Raw genomic sequence first — 17390 nt, 5'->3', positions numbered from 1 at the left:
TTTTACTTCCTCAAATTTTAATACCAGGAAGGCCCTAAAAATGATCAACTCAAACCCCGTAATTTTAGAAATAAGGAAACAAAGGTCTACAAGGGCAAATGATTTGCCCAAGGTCATACTTGTGATCAGAGGCAGAGTCTGAGCTCAAACTCAGTTCTCCAGTCTCCCCAGCTTAGAGTTCTTGGCACTAGATGAAGAATTTTCACATCCTAACATGCCCTATTAGAGTCTGGTCCTACACACACACACACACACACATACACACACACAGAAATACACGTATGTGTGTGTGTGTGTGTGTGTGTGTGTGTGTATACACCACACAGCTACACACTTACTTTTGCAGCACTAGAAAAACTAGGGCTGTTCAGAAACATACTAAAAAAGTATCAGTTAATTGAAAAGACTAGTCCTGTGATAAGGCATTCATGTTTTCTGAATGACCCACTAAAACACCAAATCCCCATGTCTATGTTTATATTTATCTTAATATGAAGCATAATGGTTAAGAGCCTGGGCTGTGGAGTAAGAGACCTGCCTGTAATCCCCCAATTCCAGCTCTGACATTTAATTAGTCATGTGACCATGGACAAATTTGCTTAACCTTTTTAAACTTCAGTTTCCTCAACTATAAAACTGAAAAAACACAACTGACTTGTATGGTACTTGTGAGGATTCAACAGATGACGGCTGTAAAGGGCTCTGCCCAGGTCCTAAGACTTACTCAGTAAGTAATTTAGCTATTATTATCATTACCACTGCCTACTAATCTCTGTGCTGTCTACGGAAGTGCCCCAACAAAAGTTTTCTGTATATTTCCCTCCCTCTCTCTCTCTCTCTCTCTCTCACATTCACACACACACAATCCCAATTATATAGTATCTGTTCTTTTGAACATAGAGTACAGCAGCCTAAGAACCCTATTCAAGAATAGTCTTTTTGCTTTTCTTTTTTGGAAATCAAACTCTTACCCCAAATTAATTTTTAAATTCTACAATGTTCAGTGCCAATAATGAGAATTTAGAATGTAAAAACACAAATTGTTTTCTGGTTCTCACACTTTTCCATTCCTTCAAACAAGATAAGTTTGGTTGCCTAAATTCTGCAAAGAGGAAATGCAGTTGACTCAGAAAGAAAATGAATCCCCCTGCTTCCCACTGAGTACCCTTTTGGTGTTCAGACACAAAGGACATTCTCTATCTCATTTATGGTGACAGTGAGAGTGAATTATTCCCAAGATTTACTGTGCATTTACATTTTAACTCTATTAGAATCTGAAAATAACACAACTATAAATGGCCCCCTTTCCATGTATATAATCATGCCTCAAATAAAGTATTCCACCTTCCCCACATTCCTTAAAATGCTGAGTTTACCAAAAGTGTAGTATACTAGCAAGAGAGTATTATTAATACTTAAAATCAAAGAAATGACCTTTCAAGCTGTTTTATTTCCTAAAACAATAATTTAAGAAGCTAACTCCTCTGGTCTAAATTCCATTACTAATTATTCATGTCTATGACGCTCACTGGACAACTGAAAGGATACATTTAGATACCTTCATTTCAATAGCCAAATACATCTAAATGAAATTTATTTCATTTTATTGTAAATCTCAGTATTCTCTTTGAAGGTGTTATTGTCTGGGTTCCTAGAGCTCTCTGAAATTTCAGTTGCAGAATATATAATTTCATTTGAAAGTAAATCAATACTAGAAACAAATTATGTGATCATCATCTTTTTATAAAAGATTAAACAGCCACAAATTTTATTTTACCAGGACTACAATGCATTAAATTACATTTCACTGACATAAGATCAAAAGAGCTTCATAAATACAATGCTGCATTTTACCAGAATGAGGTTATAAGAAGCCAAAAAACATTCCCTCTGGAGCACAAAAACTGTTTTAAGTAATTTTAAAACTCTCTTGACATTTCATCCATTTTTTAAAAAACAGTTCTTTCTATAAACAAAATCATTAGAGGCTACTGGAAAACAAACCCAAAGAATTATAAACAAAAAGTTAATTTTTCCAAAATGCAATGCTACCTACTTTTTGGTTATCATGAATGACAAAGAAATGTTCATATATTATACATTCAGCTAACTTTAAATTGTATAATTCTTCTAAACTTATTCTTAGCCTAAATTAAAACTTGACCATGAGATATAAAATGTGGTCAAAAGTACCTCTTGCTAGTAAACAATATTATAGTTTTTCATAAAATGTAAAATCAAAGTTAATAAAATTTGTGTGTTTTATTAGCTTAAATTGGTAATTTATGAAAATAGAACTGGTTTTTCTTAGAGAGATTAGAAAGAATTTAAGATCACCAGAATTTTATAAAAAAGATGACAGACTGGTCAAATGCACTACAATGTCTAATCTCATGGGATCAGGGAGTTTATGAATATGCCCCAAATTACATAATATTGGGGGACAGTGAGATGGTGTAAGGCCTTTAAAAAATATTGTATGGGAAGTTAACAAGGATAACTTTTAAAATATGTACGTTATTACAGAGTAATACTTCAATGAGAAATATAATTAAACAACAGAGTCAACACCTCCAGAAGCTGATTTCTCAAATGTCAGCAGGCTATCCATTCTGCTAAAGAGTACTTTTAAAGACATGCAGCACCCACAGTATCAAGTTTTCAAATCCCTACCTTTTGCATATACCAGTACTGCTTTACTGCTGCATATAAGCACTGAAATGCACATTCCAAATTAATGAGAATTATTATCTTCTTCCTCTTAGAGTCCATTTTAAGTTATTTTAGAAAGACATCTCAGTAAATCTAAGAAAAATGTTGAATAGGTAGATCCTTCCTTTGCCAATATTGAGAATACTCAAGTATTTATAAATATGGCTTCCCCCCCAACCCAGGTAACTTCAGCTTTATGAATGGTTTCATTTTTTTAGTGCTAATATAGTTCTGAACATACCCTCCTATGTGATTTGGGGGAAAAAAAGCAATTATCTTAAACGTTGAACAGCAGCTAACCAAACAGTGATGTTCAAGTAAACCTACTTTGTTTATAATAAAATCTAAAGATTATATAACAAGCTTTGACGTTCTCTTTCCAGCAGTTTCCTACAGTGTCAAAGGCGATAAAGACAACATCCGTTTTTAGAAAAGGAAAACAAGGAGTTAATAAATTATATTTTCTCAACTAAGAAATGCCTTCTCTTTTGTCAACATCACAAGCTATTCACCTAGTGACAAAGGAAAAATGAACACTTCACCTGCCGGTTTCGCAAACTAAATTGGGAGCATCACCAGTCATAGACTTAATATTTCTAGGGAAGAATATCTGAAGCAAAGAGATTATTGAAAGTTCATTGCCAGCTGCTACACTTGGGGGGAACGGCCTGAAGAAGACACCCCTATATGTCATCAGCCTTTTTCCTCACCACCCACCCTGCACCAAACCCCCATTGTTCTAGGTAAAACTCACAGCTAATGATATCGAAAGAGTAACTACTACGTTTCTGCGGCAGGTGATCACCAGGAGGAACTCTTCAGAACCACACTGACTTGCTGATTTCTTTCCCCCAAATAAAATCCGAATTTGATCGTAAATCAATCACAAACTGGTGGGGGGAAAGGATCCCAGCTTCCCTTCCAGACTGATGGTTGTCAGTCCAGAGGCGGTTGAGGAAAGCCCCAGAAGGTTCCCATAATAAATCGACCCCCCTTAAAGACCATTTAAACTGACGTTTCTTAACGAAATTTTAAAGAAATCTGGTACCGAAACCCCTGAAAAAAAAGTACACAGCTCCCTTGCCCGACGAGCGGCGCCAGGAGAGACAGAGGCAGCGGCTCGCGGGGTCTCGTGCGGGCCCGGCCCCCTCGGCCCCAGCTCCTCCCCGAGCCCGGCCGGCCGGACCCAGGCCGGAGGGAGGCTGCCCACCTGCCCGGCGCCGCCGCCCGCCCGACGCCGACACTCACCCATCCTTCCGCTTGGCTTTGTAGACGTGACCATAAGTGCCTCGGCCAACTTTGCAGCCCTCGTATTCAAACAGGTCCTCGACCCGCTCCCGCTCGCTGCTCAGCTTCACTTTAAAGTCATAGTCCATTGTCACGGCCTGCGAGGCCGGGGAGCGGGGTCGCGGCGCCGCGGGGCGGGGGTGGGGACCGGGGAGGCTCCGGCAGCCGCGGCCCCCGGGAACCCGCCCGCTCTACGCCCGGCGGCCGCAGCGCCGGCCCGGCCGCGGCGGCAGGAGCAGGAGGAGACCCCGCGAGGGCGCCGGGGACATCCAGGGGGACGGCGGGGCGGGGGCCGGCCGGCGGGGACGGCGCAGTCCCCGGGCGCAGGAGGGCGAGGGACGAGGGCTGGGGGCGGGGAGCGCGGTCGCTGCCCTTGTCCCCGCGGGCTCCGGGGCGCCGGACCCTGCGCTCCGGCCGCGCGCTCGGCCCCCGCGGCGGGCAGCGGCAAGACGGCGCGGCGTACTGCCCCTCGGGCGCTCGCGCCTCGCCGCGCTCACACACGCTCACACTCACTCACTCGCCCGCTCGCTCTCCCATCCACTCAGACAGAAAGGCAGCGCCGCACAACAGCCGGTACCTCCTCAGAGAGCAGAGGGAGGGGACTCGCGGAACACGGCCGCGCTGTCGCAAAAACGTCGCGAAGCCTCGGGCTGCTCGGCCCACCCTGCGGCCCGCGCCGCGCCGGCCGGCCGGCCTCCCCCACCGGGGCCCGCTCCCCGAGGGCTGCGCGGACGGAGCGCGGTGGCCGCTGCCCAGAGCGGCCGCCACACGCACCACGTGGGGCGTCCCGGCGGCGGCCGGGGCCCCAGACTACAACGCCCAGAATGCACGCGCCGCCGCCGTGGCCGGCCCTCCTGCGGCTCCGCCCCCCGCGGTGGGGTTGTGGGAGCGTTGCATGATGGGATTCGTAGTCCAACGGGAGATGAGTCGTTTCAATCTCTAGGGCTTTTTTTACAGCGATGTCGCTAGAGTCTGATTTGGGCTAGAAACTTAACCAAAGAAATTCAAGTGTGAGGGAGGCTAGTTTGTATTAGAATCACATTTTGCGCCACTTCCGAACTCCAGAGTTTAAAGGGCATTATCGTTATCGAAAAAAGTCGAAGTATTGGTCAACAGCTCACAGACTATTACTTGGTGTATTCTTGTTCACAGTCTGATAAGGGCTGCACGATGATAGCTACGTGCTGACACACATTACAAATATCAGTAAAAGTGAGTCAGTGAGGAGTGGCCACGCTGCTCCTGAAGAGTATCACTCTTGTGACAGACGACCATCCCAATGCGTCCCATCCTTTCAGAGGGGACGTTATTTTGAGTATGACCTCTGCACCACTGCCCATACGAACAGCAATTTTTAGCCATGATTACAGCAATGGATCTAAATCTATGGAAACCGTTGATAATTTTAAGGTAGGAAAGGTGTCAGCTGGCAGAGTCCTGATATCTTGATAATAATCCCTCATGTTATTTTATCCCCCTTATTTAGACGTCTGTTTTTCATTTTTTGATTTTATATTAATTTTGTATTTATATTTATTTTACTTTTCCCAATTGCTATCGTTTCCACGAAAGCTCCCCACCTCCCAAAGGACATATAATCTCTCCCACTTTTAACCTCCATCGCACATTTTTTTCACTTTTCCTGTGGTACTCATCAAATTCTGTTTTGTCTTTTATTTCCTCTCCCTTGCGCGATTATAAATTCCTATAAGAAGTAATATTTGCATCTTCCATAACACCTAGTATCATGGCTTGATTTTGGTGCACAGTAGACATTTGTTGAATTAATGAGTAAGGATGTTTGTGTCAAAAATATCTATGTACAAATGATGACCGTGATACCATTTTATGAAAACTCCTCAGAAGGGCTCTTATACAGATTTCCCTGGAGAAAATAGTGACTTCACTGCTGGTTTAAACGAAGTTGTTTTTCCTAGTACATCAAATAATATTTAGTGTTTAAGCACACTGACCAGTTAGGTGGGCCTGGGTTTGAATCTTGATGTGCCATTTATTAGCAGTGTGTCTCTGGACCCTCAATTCCTTTCTTTGCAAAATGGAGATATAAAAGACCTCAGCTTAGAGTAAGTGCACCAGAAAATTAAGCTTTCATGAATGGGGCGTTATATGTTTCCACTCAGTGATGTCAACTGGGTGATTCTCTAGCAGGACTGCTCCTTTGCATAGTTACAGAATTCAATTTTTGTTCCTAAATATGGATTTAGAATAGACTCTTCCTGAAACATACATATTTTGTATTTCTTCAGTGCTGTGTCTTTTTGTCCAAGTATTTACTCATAGATCTTGAGAAACCCAACCACCACGCTAGAGAAAAGGTTGTGAAGAAGCATGAGACTGGGCTTGCCTCACCCCACCCCTGCACCTGTCTCCCACAGCCCCTGCACACGATGTTCCTGAACCCTGAAGGTCTCAGCCTTCTTAAACTGTACTTTTGACTACTGCTTTGACTCTGTCCACCCTGTGGATGAAGATAAGACCTCCCCATGAAGAAACTGAGTGTTTTTTAAAAATAAAAATTGTACGGATTTAAGAGGTACGACGTGATGTTTTGATACACATATACATAGTGAAATGATTACTATAGTCAAGCTAACTAACAGTGTTCTTACTATGAGTAATCCCGGGACAGAAAAGGACGCCAGCCTTGGACCAGGGAAGAGAAAGGCTTGCTTTGCTCTCTGCAGCTATGGTGTGAGTTAGGGGTCTGGACTCCAGGTCGGGGGCACATGATGGTGTGAGGTAAGCTGGCCCCTTAAAGGAGCATCAGGTTGGAGAGCAAAGGACGAGAGAGCCACTAGGGCCCCTTAAAGGGGAGCTTGGCGAATGTGTTAGGAGCAGTAATATCTAATATCCAGCTTGAGGTTTTTCTTTTCCGTGTGGTAATTCCGTTTCTATTATCCCCGAGATATCAGCTCGGTCTTACCTGTGGAGCCTGTGTCCAGGGTTGGAGGAAAGGAAAGGGCAGCAGCCGGAGACTCAATTACAGGAGATAAGAAGTAGCCTGCAGAGCCAAAGCAATGAGCTGGGAAGCCCTTGGGGCACATGCTTGTAATCCAAAAACTTGAGGGAGGGAACCTGGTTTTGGAAAGGGTTTCCTGTGGATCAGGGGGCCCCAACCCCCAGGCCATGGAGTGGAACCCCGTGGCCTGTTAGGAACCAGGGCAGGTGAGCAGAGCTTCATCTGTATTTACAGCCGCTCCCCATTGCTCGTGTTACCACCTGAGCTCCGCCTCCTGTCAGATCAGTAGTGGCTTTAGATTCTCTTAGGAGCGCGAACCCTACTGGGAACTGCGTATGCGAGGGACCTAGGTTGTGCGCTCCTTATAAGAATCGAACGCCTGATGATCTGAGGTGGAGCTGAGGCAGTGAGGCTAGTGCTGGGGAGCGGCTATGAATACAGATTATCATTAGCAGAGAGGTTTGACTGCACAGAGACCATAATAAATCACTTGTTTGCAGACTCATATCAGTGAGTGGCAGGTGACAATTAAGCTGCATCTTACGGAGTAGACTGGACATAAGCAACACACTTCGGGTGTCACTGTCTCCCGTCACCCCCAGATGGGACCATCTAGTTGCAGGAAAACAAGCCCAGGGCTCCCACTGATTCTGCATTATGGTGAGTTGTATAATTATTTCATTATATATTACAATGTAATAAGAACAGAAATAAAGTGCACAATTCACCATAATGCACTTGAATCATCCCGAAACCATCCCCACCGCCGTCCGTGGAAAACTTGTCTTCCATGAAACCGGTCTCTGGTGCCAAAAAGGTTGGGGACCCTGCTATAGATCAAAGAATCAGGTTCAGACTTAACTGTTATTTGATTGAATTGAACACATCAGGGACCTAAGAGCTGCTGTTTCAGTTTGATTTTCAGCCTCCGGTCATCCTGACATCATGTCTCTTTGCTCCACGATGACCTCCAGTGACACTGTAGAGTCTGTGACCCTCGTTGGTCCATGTCCCAGACAATGCGCAAATCACGCTCATGCTTCTTTTCTTAAAATGTGGTTCTTTTCATTCTAAATTTAACATCTCCAGTCTAAACATGCCTCTCAGACACCAGCCCCACATTTCCACTGCCTCCTGTTCAGCCTCAGGGGATAACGTGCTGTCATCACAAACTTAAAATTTCTGAAACTGAACATACCATACTGTGTCCTGAACCTCCCAATTCCCCAGCGCAGCGATGCCAGTAGACAGACATTCTGTGGTTTTCCTGCCAACCCTACGAGCTCAGGCCTTCATTAGCTGCTCAGTGTGCTTCGTGCTCATGCCAAGTATACCTTTGTCTGTCCAATCCTCAAAGGCTGGATGCTTCCTCATACCATCTCTGACCTTTGCGGGCCTAGCCATCCTCCAAGATACAGCTCAAATGCCTAAGTTAGTCATGCAGCCTTTCCTGGTTCTTACAACTGAATATGAACTTTCGCTACCGTGAACTCCTACCCCAGCCCTGGCACCATTGCACTTTCTTTGTAACTCACATAGAAACATCACAGCTACCTTGTATTGTAGTCATTTATTTTATGTACTTAAAAAAAAAACCTTTCCTTTAATAAACACCTTAATGACTGAGTCTGTAACTTATCTTGTGGCTCTCCCCGCAGTGCCCAGGACATAGTCTGCATAATTATTTAGAATTAGAATGTGTTTCACTGGCTTGGTTTCTATAAAGATTGAAGTGGACCTTAATAATAATAAAAGGGGGGGGGCGGTCATTTGAAACCATTTGGCATTTTTCCTCAGTCCTGCCTCTGAACATGTACTTTTTTGCAGCATGCAGAAGGATTTGGTGCTTCGTGATATATGAACGTAAGAGTCCTACTGGGTCTTCTCAGTGTTGATCACTTGCTGTCACTACAACTTTTAATTCCGTTTTCTCACTCAGTATCAAAGTGTGATTTAAACGGAAAATATCTGCTCTCCCATCCTGCAGGTAGAATACTCATCACCTTTATTATCGAAAAGCACATATGAAGCATCTATATTTGGGTGTAGTGTTAGACACAAGAAATAGCAAGTTAAATGAATCAACGCTCTAGTCTTATAATTTTTCAAAGAAAATACTGATGCAAAAAGTCTCTCAACTAACTCTATAAGCATCCAGAATTTAATTTAGAACTTAGAAACAGTCAGAACCAAAAAAACACTTTCATAAATAACTTCCTTTCTCCCCTTCATCATGTGAGTGTCATTTGTTCTCACAGAGTCATTTGCTCCACATGACTCGACACATGACCACTCACAGTTGCTGAATTTGATGTAAGATGCCTGTCATTAGAGAATAATTGATTCTGCTTCTCAATTCCAGTTCTGAAAATCCCAGGAAGGGCTCTGGACCAACTAGGTTAGGGGCCCATCCTGGACCAGTGAAGTGTGGCCACAGAGGCAGGGTCATATAAGAATATGCCTTCATTTGGAGGGATGAGGAAGAAGGGGGTGGGGAGCTCACAGGAGAAGGGAGAAAGCTCGAAGTACCACAAAGAAGTAAAACAGGGCAATGAGATGGAAAGTGGGGCCGGGAGGAGATACTTAAATTGGGTGGATGGCCAAAGACGCTCTGAGATGAGGCTTCAGCTGAGATCTGAGTGATGAGAAGCAAAAGCTGCTAAGGGGAGGGAGCAAAGTGGTCCAGGTGGATGGACCAGAGGGACAGCAGGTGCAAAGGCCTTGAGCTGGGAGCCGGGGAGCAGAAAGAAGGCTTGTGTGATAGGACTGTCATGAGTGAGGGGGGAGGTCGTGTGAGGTAAGGACAAAGAGGTGGGCAGGCGCCAGGTTATAGAGCCTTTTAACCCACTTCCCCGCTCAGCAGTCAATCTCACACTTCCTTACATTGCCTGGGAGAGCTCTCAAAGGGCAAAGGTAAAAGCGTAAGGTCTCTTGAAGCCTGAGCTCTAGAACTCACACAACATCACTTCTACCACATTTTGTTGGTGAAAGCAAGACTCAAGACCAGCCCAGATTCAAAGGGTGGGCAAGTAGACTCCACCTCTTGTTAGTAGGAAGTGCAAAATATCATCCATGCCTTTCAGTCTACCCAGGCACAGACGCATATGAATCTGTAGATTTGGTGCAAGTAGTTCCTTTTCAGATGGCTTTGGCTTTCTCTGGAAGGTAAAAGAAAAGTTCACCTGCTGTGAATGAGCAGACGGGTGGAAGGAGAGAAAGCAATGGTTTCATATCTGAAAAGACTGTGGGTTGAAAACAATCTTTGGGCAGAATCAGAGAGATAGCTGGCAGATCATCGTAGGAGTTCTAGCCAATGTCAAGGGCCCGTTTGCAGGTGCAGCAATGCATTGTATCAACATCCATCTGCCTTGTTGTGAGATTTTCATCACCAGCACTCAACAACCCAGGTGGAGACCGGGAAAAGACAGATGTTGGATTCTTCCGGGGTTAGGGCCCTGCCAGCTGGGTATGATGAAAAGAAGATGAGGGGCGGGGAGTGAGCATTATTGGCAGCAGAGTAGTTAAAATAACAGACCATGACATTAAGCTGGGTAAGGAGGAAAATGAAGACAGGATTTCCCCTCATATCCTAATACTAGCTTGAAGTTTTTAATTTAATTTTTTGCAAAGTAATTTTTAAAATAAATACCTACCCTCATTCCTTGCTCCATTAATATCTGTGCATGGAGCCAAGACCCTTCCATCAAATACATACTAAAAAAAACAGACAGCTGAAAAAATAATATAACAGGTTAAAAATGATTTCTCCTTTTCTTAGCTAAGGGATTCCCATTCCAGTGACCAGTAAGACCATCCCAAACTGAAAATCTCTCCCATTTGTTGATGACGAATTCTGCTCTCATGTTCTATAAGTACTAAAGAAAGCTTACCTCTTTAAATTGATATTCAGTACTATAATCTTGTCCTTTTTTCCTCTACTGGGCACCTGTTTTTCTTGAATAAGCATATGACTTTAATTTTCAGTTCAAAATATACTTTGCCACACAACAGCGTAGCAAGTAATCTCTAGAACACCATTCAGGTTTGTGTTCAGTTTTTCAAGGTGTAACATTACGCTGGCTTCTCTTCTCATTCCAATATGTTTCACCTTCCAGGTAACTGGACTATGTTACTCAGACCCAATCACGAGAAAAGCTGAGTCTTTTCTGGCTGGTTTCTGTGCAAAAATGGATCTCCTGTGAGCCACAGAGCTCTCTTTCTATCGAACATAAACACGGTTAGGTCACCTCTGCAACCACCTGATACTTGATACCTGAGGTTATTTGTTTCCGTGCAACTCCATGCCCAGAACCTCTGGGACTTTTTCACCCTTAGTAGCCCTTCCCCCTTACCAGCCAAGGTCAAGTTCCATCAGATATTGTCCTTCTTGCTCTGAAACCCTACATCTTGTTTAAATTTTAAAATGCTGTTTTATTTACATCATTACTCTGCTCAGAAATCTTCAAGGACCCTGTGTGACCTTTCATCACCTACAGCATAAAGTTCAAACTCCTTCATCTAATATTCCAGCCTCTGTATTTACTTTAGCCTGACATGAAAATACCTTAAGGCAGCTTGCAACAGAAACGTTAGAATTAGATTAATTAGCTCCACATAGCTAAGTTTCGCACAATCTGAGCTCTTCTGTTATCTCTAGTACAGTTCTAGCCAGTTTCTCCTGTGCTGCTTCCCATCCAATAAAACAGTGGTTCTCGACCTTTGGTGTCCACTGGAAACACCTGGTGAATCACCCTAGCAATTCTGGTGTAATTGATCTGGGCTACAGCTGGGTGTTGGGATTTTTAAAGCTCCCTGGTGATCCTAATGAGCGTTCAAGGTTGAGAACCGCTACATTAGGACAAGTTTATTGATTCTCCCTGAAACATTCGTCATTCCCCTCCTTCCCTATCCACACTCCCCCTTTCTTCTTTACTTCTCTAAACCCTACCCCCTCTTTGATATCCAACTCAGGTCCTGCTGGGATCTTAACTTATCACCCAATGCCAATACATTCCCATAGCAATACCCTGTTTACACTTATTTGGCACTTTGCATATACTTCTTTTTGTGTGTTTATCCTGTCTCTTCAATGGGATTCTAAGGTGTAGAAGGACAGGGCCTGCATTTTGTAGCTCTTTTTGTCCCCAGAACCTAACACAATGCCTTTCAAACTAGGTACCATTGTGTGATTTATGGGAGACGGTGATGGTAATGACGATAATGATGATGATGGTGATGTTGGTGATGGTGATGATGATGACCGTGATGGTGATGATGATGGTGGTAGTGATGTTGGTGATGGTGATGACGATAATGAGGATGATGGTGATGATGGTGGTGGTGACGATAATGATGGAGATGGAGATGGTGATGTTGGTGTTGGTGATGGTGATGGTGATGATGATGATGGTGATGATAGTGTTGATGGTGTAGCAGATGCCAAGTCAATGCTCTGACCATATCCGTTCAGATTTCTTTCTCTCTTTGTGGAGCTACCACCCTTAGGCTACTGGAACGCCTTTTCACACACAAAACTGAAGTTCTGGAAATTAAGCTCACCCCCACCTTAGTGACTGTGAGTGCAAGTATGAATACTCCAGCTCTCATGACCTCTGATTGGGACCACACTGGGGTAACCTGCACTGTCTCCTGTGTCCCGCTGAATTTAGGTCCAAACTGGTATTAAACCCTGACTTAGGCTTCTTTTTTCCCCAATTCTACTCCCTCACTCCCTTACTGGTGTTTCCTGGGAACACTTCCTAAATCATTTTCACATGAATCCTTGCCTAAGGTTCTGCTTTTTTGGGGGTAGGAGGGAGCCAACCTAGGACAGGTGATAATAATATAATAGTAATAGCAGCTAATATTTATCGAATATTTTCTACATGCAAGGCATTAACTCATTTAATCCTCAGAATTAGGTAGGTACTATGGTTATACTCATTTTACAGATTAGGAAATTGAGGCATGCAGAGATTTAGTAATTTGCAAAAGGTCACACAGATAACCAAAGAAGGAACTGAAAAAAGGATAAACCTACAGGTCAGGCACAGTAGGGGATCAAATAAAATGAAAAATGAGTTTCAATCAATTACCACTTAAGCTTTATGGGCAATTTAGAAACTAAACCATCATGTATGATAGCATCAGTTATGGCCTTGGGACCAGCTGCCGCAGCAGGGACTGTAGTTTGGCCCATCACCCTCCTCTTATAAAATTTCCCAGAAATTGTGGCTAATAAGAATTCTGGAGAAACTGTGCTTAGATGGAGTACCTTTATGCAAAAAGCAAGCGATCTAAACATTGCGAAGGTGGAAGACAGCGCCCTGCCCAAACCCACTTATAAGCTAGTGCATCTGTACCCCAGCTGCTGTAAGCATTGGATAACCATTCCAGATGCCACCTTCTCTAGAGAATTGTCCTCCTGCATCGAAGACCTCATCCAGGGGTAATGGGGGTACAAAAAGCTGGCCTTCTTGGATAACACTTGCTGGTGAATTGTGTGGGATCAGCTGAGGCTCATTCTTATTTCCTTGTCTTCCTGGCCAATCCTGCTTCCTTCACTCGCCTTTTCCAGAGAGCACGCCCCTCATAAAATCGCTTGAACAAGAATCCTTGTTTCAGGCTCTGTTTCTAGAGAACCTGACCCAAGACAGCCTCTGGCCGAACTGGATAGGTGAGATTGATGAGAATGGCATTGGGTACTTTTGACCTCCTTGCTCAACCTCCATTCTTCCCTTCTTCTGGTGTGCCATCTTGGATAAAGCCTGGAACACTAAAAATGACATTACCCAGGCTTTCTTGCAACCACAGTTCTGGATGCAAATTAGGTTCTGCCAGTTAAAAGTGTTCAACGAGATGTGGAAAACTGAGCTGAAGCAGAAGCTGTATTTCTACCCGCTTTGGGCTGTTTTCCTGATGGTAAGCAAGGCTCTGGAGTGAGGATTTTCTGCAGTAGTGATTCAGCATGGTTACCGGCTTTGACGGTGTTAAGAGATAACCCATGGCTCTGGGAACAGAGGATTTCTGCTGTTGGCTTCCAGATCGCTGTATTACAGCAGCTGATGCCGGACATTCCTGAACTCAGGACTCCAGTGGCCACCTCAGAGGTGGTAGCTCTCCTCTGAGGTCGGTCCTGAACGTATGTGGGCATTGGTCTGAGGCTCAACCCACAGCCCACACTCCTCTGTCCATTGCAATGATTTTGTAGGTGCCTAATTCCCTGTAATAAATACCTTTCTGCTTTAAAAACGCAGAGTGATTTTTGCATCCTGCCTTGAATCCTGGCTGATTCAGAGGAAGAATTTTTAGCTGCAAGAACCCCAGTAAAATAACCTAATTAAAGACAGAGAATGATGTAAAGACATAGGAGAATCACACAGACCCATTTGTTGACAAAGTAACGGAGCCCCTTGGGAACTGGCAAGCTCTCTGTTCCTTTTCTAATTACTGTTTACTTGCTCATGGCCGCCATCTGAGAGGTCTTAGCCTTTTTGTCTCTATGACCTTTCAGTTCTTTTACTCACAGTTAACTGACAAAATCTCCATGACATAATTCCAAATTCCTAGAAAATCTGGAACATGTACCTTATCTCAAATAGCCGTGGCCAGAGAGGTGGGGTCCCATGGTCTAGAGTGGCTCCTTCCAAGCAGCTGGCAGGTTCTCTGAAAGGAAATGATGGACATTTCTAGAACACAGGTTTAGGAGCTTGAGTGCTCCATTTCCCTGGGCACATGCTTCTATCTGGAGGAATTTCTGATAGAGTAAAACTCTAAGCTGTTGATGTAGGGAGCGCATTAGTTTGCTAGGGCTGCCATAACAAAACACCATAGACTGAGCGGCTTAAACAACAGAAATTTATTTCTCACTGTTCCGGAGGTTGGAAGTCCAAGATCAAGCTGTCAGCAGGTTTAGTTTCTTCTGAAGCCTCTCTCCTAAGCTTGCAGATGGCTGCCTCCTCGCTGTGCCTGTACATGGCCTTTCCTCTGTGCGCACACATCCCTGGTATCTTTTCACGTGTCCAGATTTCCTCTTCATATAAGGACACTGGTCAGATAGGATTAGAACTCACCCTAATAGCCTCATTTTAACTTAATTAACACTTTAAGGCCCTATCTCCAAATTAAGTCACATTCTGAGATGGGGGCGGGGGGAGATTAGGGTTTCAAAATATGAGTGGAGGGGCACATTCAACCCATGACAGGGGGTGTCCTTGAAGGTGGTTTTCATATGCAGAAAAAGGCTATTAAGAAGTTTCTCTTTAGGAATGGAGCACTGACCCAGGCTGCAATGTGGATGGCCCTTTAAAACAGTGCTAAGTGAAAGAAGCCAGGTGTAAAAGGCTGCTCTTGCATGATTCCATCTATAGGAAATGTCCTACAGGCAAATGCACAGAGACAGAAAGTGTCTTAGTGACTACCAGGGGCTGGGAGTGGGGGTGGGAAGGAATGGGATGATTGCTAATGGGTGTGAGACTTCTTTTAGGGGTTATGAAAATATTCCAAAGTTAGATTGTGGTGATGACTGCACAACTGTGCATATAGTAGAAATCACTGAATTGTACCCTTTAAATGGGTGAATTTTATGGTATGTGAATTATAGCTCAATAAAGCTCTTTTAAAGAAATATTTTAAGAGGAAATTTTAAAAATGCTCTTTTAAAAAATCTTTGCTTTAAACAGTTAATATTCAACTTCTCAAATTCCAATTCAATGCCCTACTTAAACCTTAGGCTTTTAAATCTAGTTTACAGCTCTCATTATTCTAGTAATAAGTAAACTTTAACAGTCATTTGGAATTAGACTTTGACTAAATTTAGATCTCATTCACATACTTATTTAATTAATCATCTTCAAACAAACATTTTAAACTGTTTATAAATGTAATATTTTTTCATTCATAAGTACTTCAAATGTTGGATTTAATGTCCTCCTGAATCCATAAGTACTTCAAATGTTGGATTTAATGTCTTCAGGAATCCTTAAATAATAATCTTAAAATTAATCAGAAAACAATATGATGAGCCTAAATTTCTCTTAGCTGTTCTTATACTGTCCACAAACTTATTAAGATTTCAACTTAAGGGAATTCCCTGGTGGTCCAGTGGTTAGAACTCGGGGCTTTCACTGCCGTGGGCCCGGGTTCAATCCCTGGTGGGGGAATTAAGATCCTGCAAGCCAGGCAGCACGGCAAAAAAAAAAAAAAAAAAAAAAGATTTAAACATAAAAGTCCAAATCAACATCTCAGTTTGGATTTTAAATTTTAATTAAGGCTGTCATTCTAAGAAGCCAAAATCACTTAAACACTATAAGTACATAAAATAGCAAATATACAGAAAATCCTTTTTAATGTTATGGTTTTAATTCTTTTATACCTTTTTATTCTTCATTGTAAAAAGTCCTGGAGTTAAAAGATGCCTACACACTAAAAAGGCCGGGTAGCAACCCAGTAAACGAGATTAATTAGACCAAAGATTTTGGCAGGTTATGAGAGCTGGAAATACAGATATCCAGAATGATCCTCTCTCTGTCCCAATTATCATATGTAGAACCCTTCTATAGTCACTTTGTCTTGGGCTACAAAATTGAAGCAAGGTATTGAATTCAAGTTCCATACATTACCTGACTATCTATCCACAGAAATCTGCAGCCTCCCATCAGGTAAATCACTTGACTAGACTTTATATTTTTTGACTCTTAGGATATATACACGTCTTTTCGGTTTAACGTTTTAAAGTATTTGCACTTGATGGCGTATTACACTCATTACAACTCGTATAGGTATTTAAAATGATTTCTGCTTGAATTTTGGATATCTCACATGTGATTTTCTCAGACGTGTACTCAGAATTCCTGAGGTCATTGTACTAACATGCATTAATCCTGTTTGTAACAAGTTTGCATTTTTCTCTGCTCATCCACACAGTTGGCTGAGGGGCATTTTGTGCCAGGTGCCATGCTGAGCTCTGGGACTCTAAAAATGAATAAATCCATTTGTTTGAACTGAAGGAGTTTGGACTCTTAGATGGGAGAGAACTATAAATGAACAGAAAATCATTGTAGGTACTCGTTCAGTGGCTGTCTTTTTCCATTCAAAAGGAGGGCACGGGCCTGGTTTGTCTTATCTTCTGCTGTTATCATTAGCACCTAATTCCTAGTGGCACCCAGTAAATATTTGTTAAGTAAATGAGTAAGTGCTAAAATAGTTATACAGAGGAAGCTATGGGAGCCACCGTACTAGGGACATGGGCCTAGTTTTTTGCGTGGCTGGAGGTTGGGGTTAGAGTGCCACTTCAGAGGTATCAGAAAAAAATCCCTTGACCATGAGATATGACATGAGTCCTGGGAGATAAAGGAAATTAGGTAAAAGTGGGGTTGGGGGTTGCTTAATTGAACTTCAAGTAGTTCCAGAA

At 43.1% G+C, this 17390-nt stretch overlaps 1 protein-coding gene across 4 annotated transcripts in view; it reads right to left on the bottom strand.

Annotated features, from left to right (window-relative positions):
• The window catches only part of CDK8 (cyclin dependent kinase 8), a 98885-nt gene extending 94177 nt beyond the window's left edge, over positions 1–4708 (bottom strand). For 2 of the 4 annotated variants that reach the window (XM_068526805.1, XM_068526806.1), the window contains exon 1: positions 3961–4707. In XM_068526805.1, coding sequence (XP_068382906.1) covers positions 3961–4088 — 128 coding nt within the window. In that variant the 5' untranslated portion in view covers positions 4089–4707. Of the gene's footprint in view, positions 1–3960 lie in introns of all 4 variants that reach the window. The other 2 variants (XM_068526807.1, XM_068526808.1) reach the window with 2 other exon arrangements.
• Positions 4709–17390: the final 12682 nt, after the last annotated feature.

This window comes from Eschrichtius robustus, chromosome 18 (assembly GCF_028021215.1).
Source record: "Eschrichtius robustus isolate mEscRob2 chromosome 18, mEscRob2.pri, whole genome shotgun sequence".
NCBI lineage: Eukaryota > Metazoa > Chordata > Mammalia > Artiodactyla > Eschrichtiidae > Eschrichtius > Eschrichtius robustus.
This window is presented reverse-complemented; position numbering and strand designations above follow the sequence as displayed.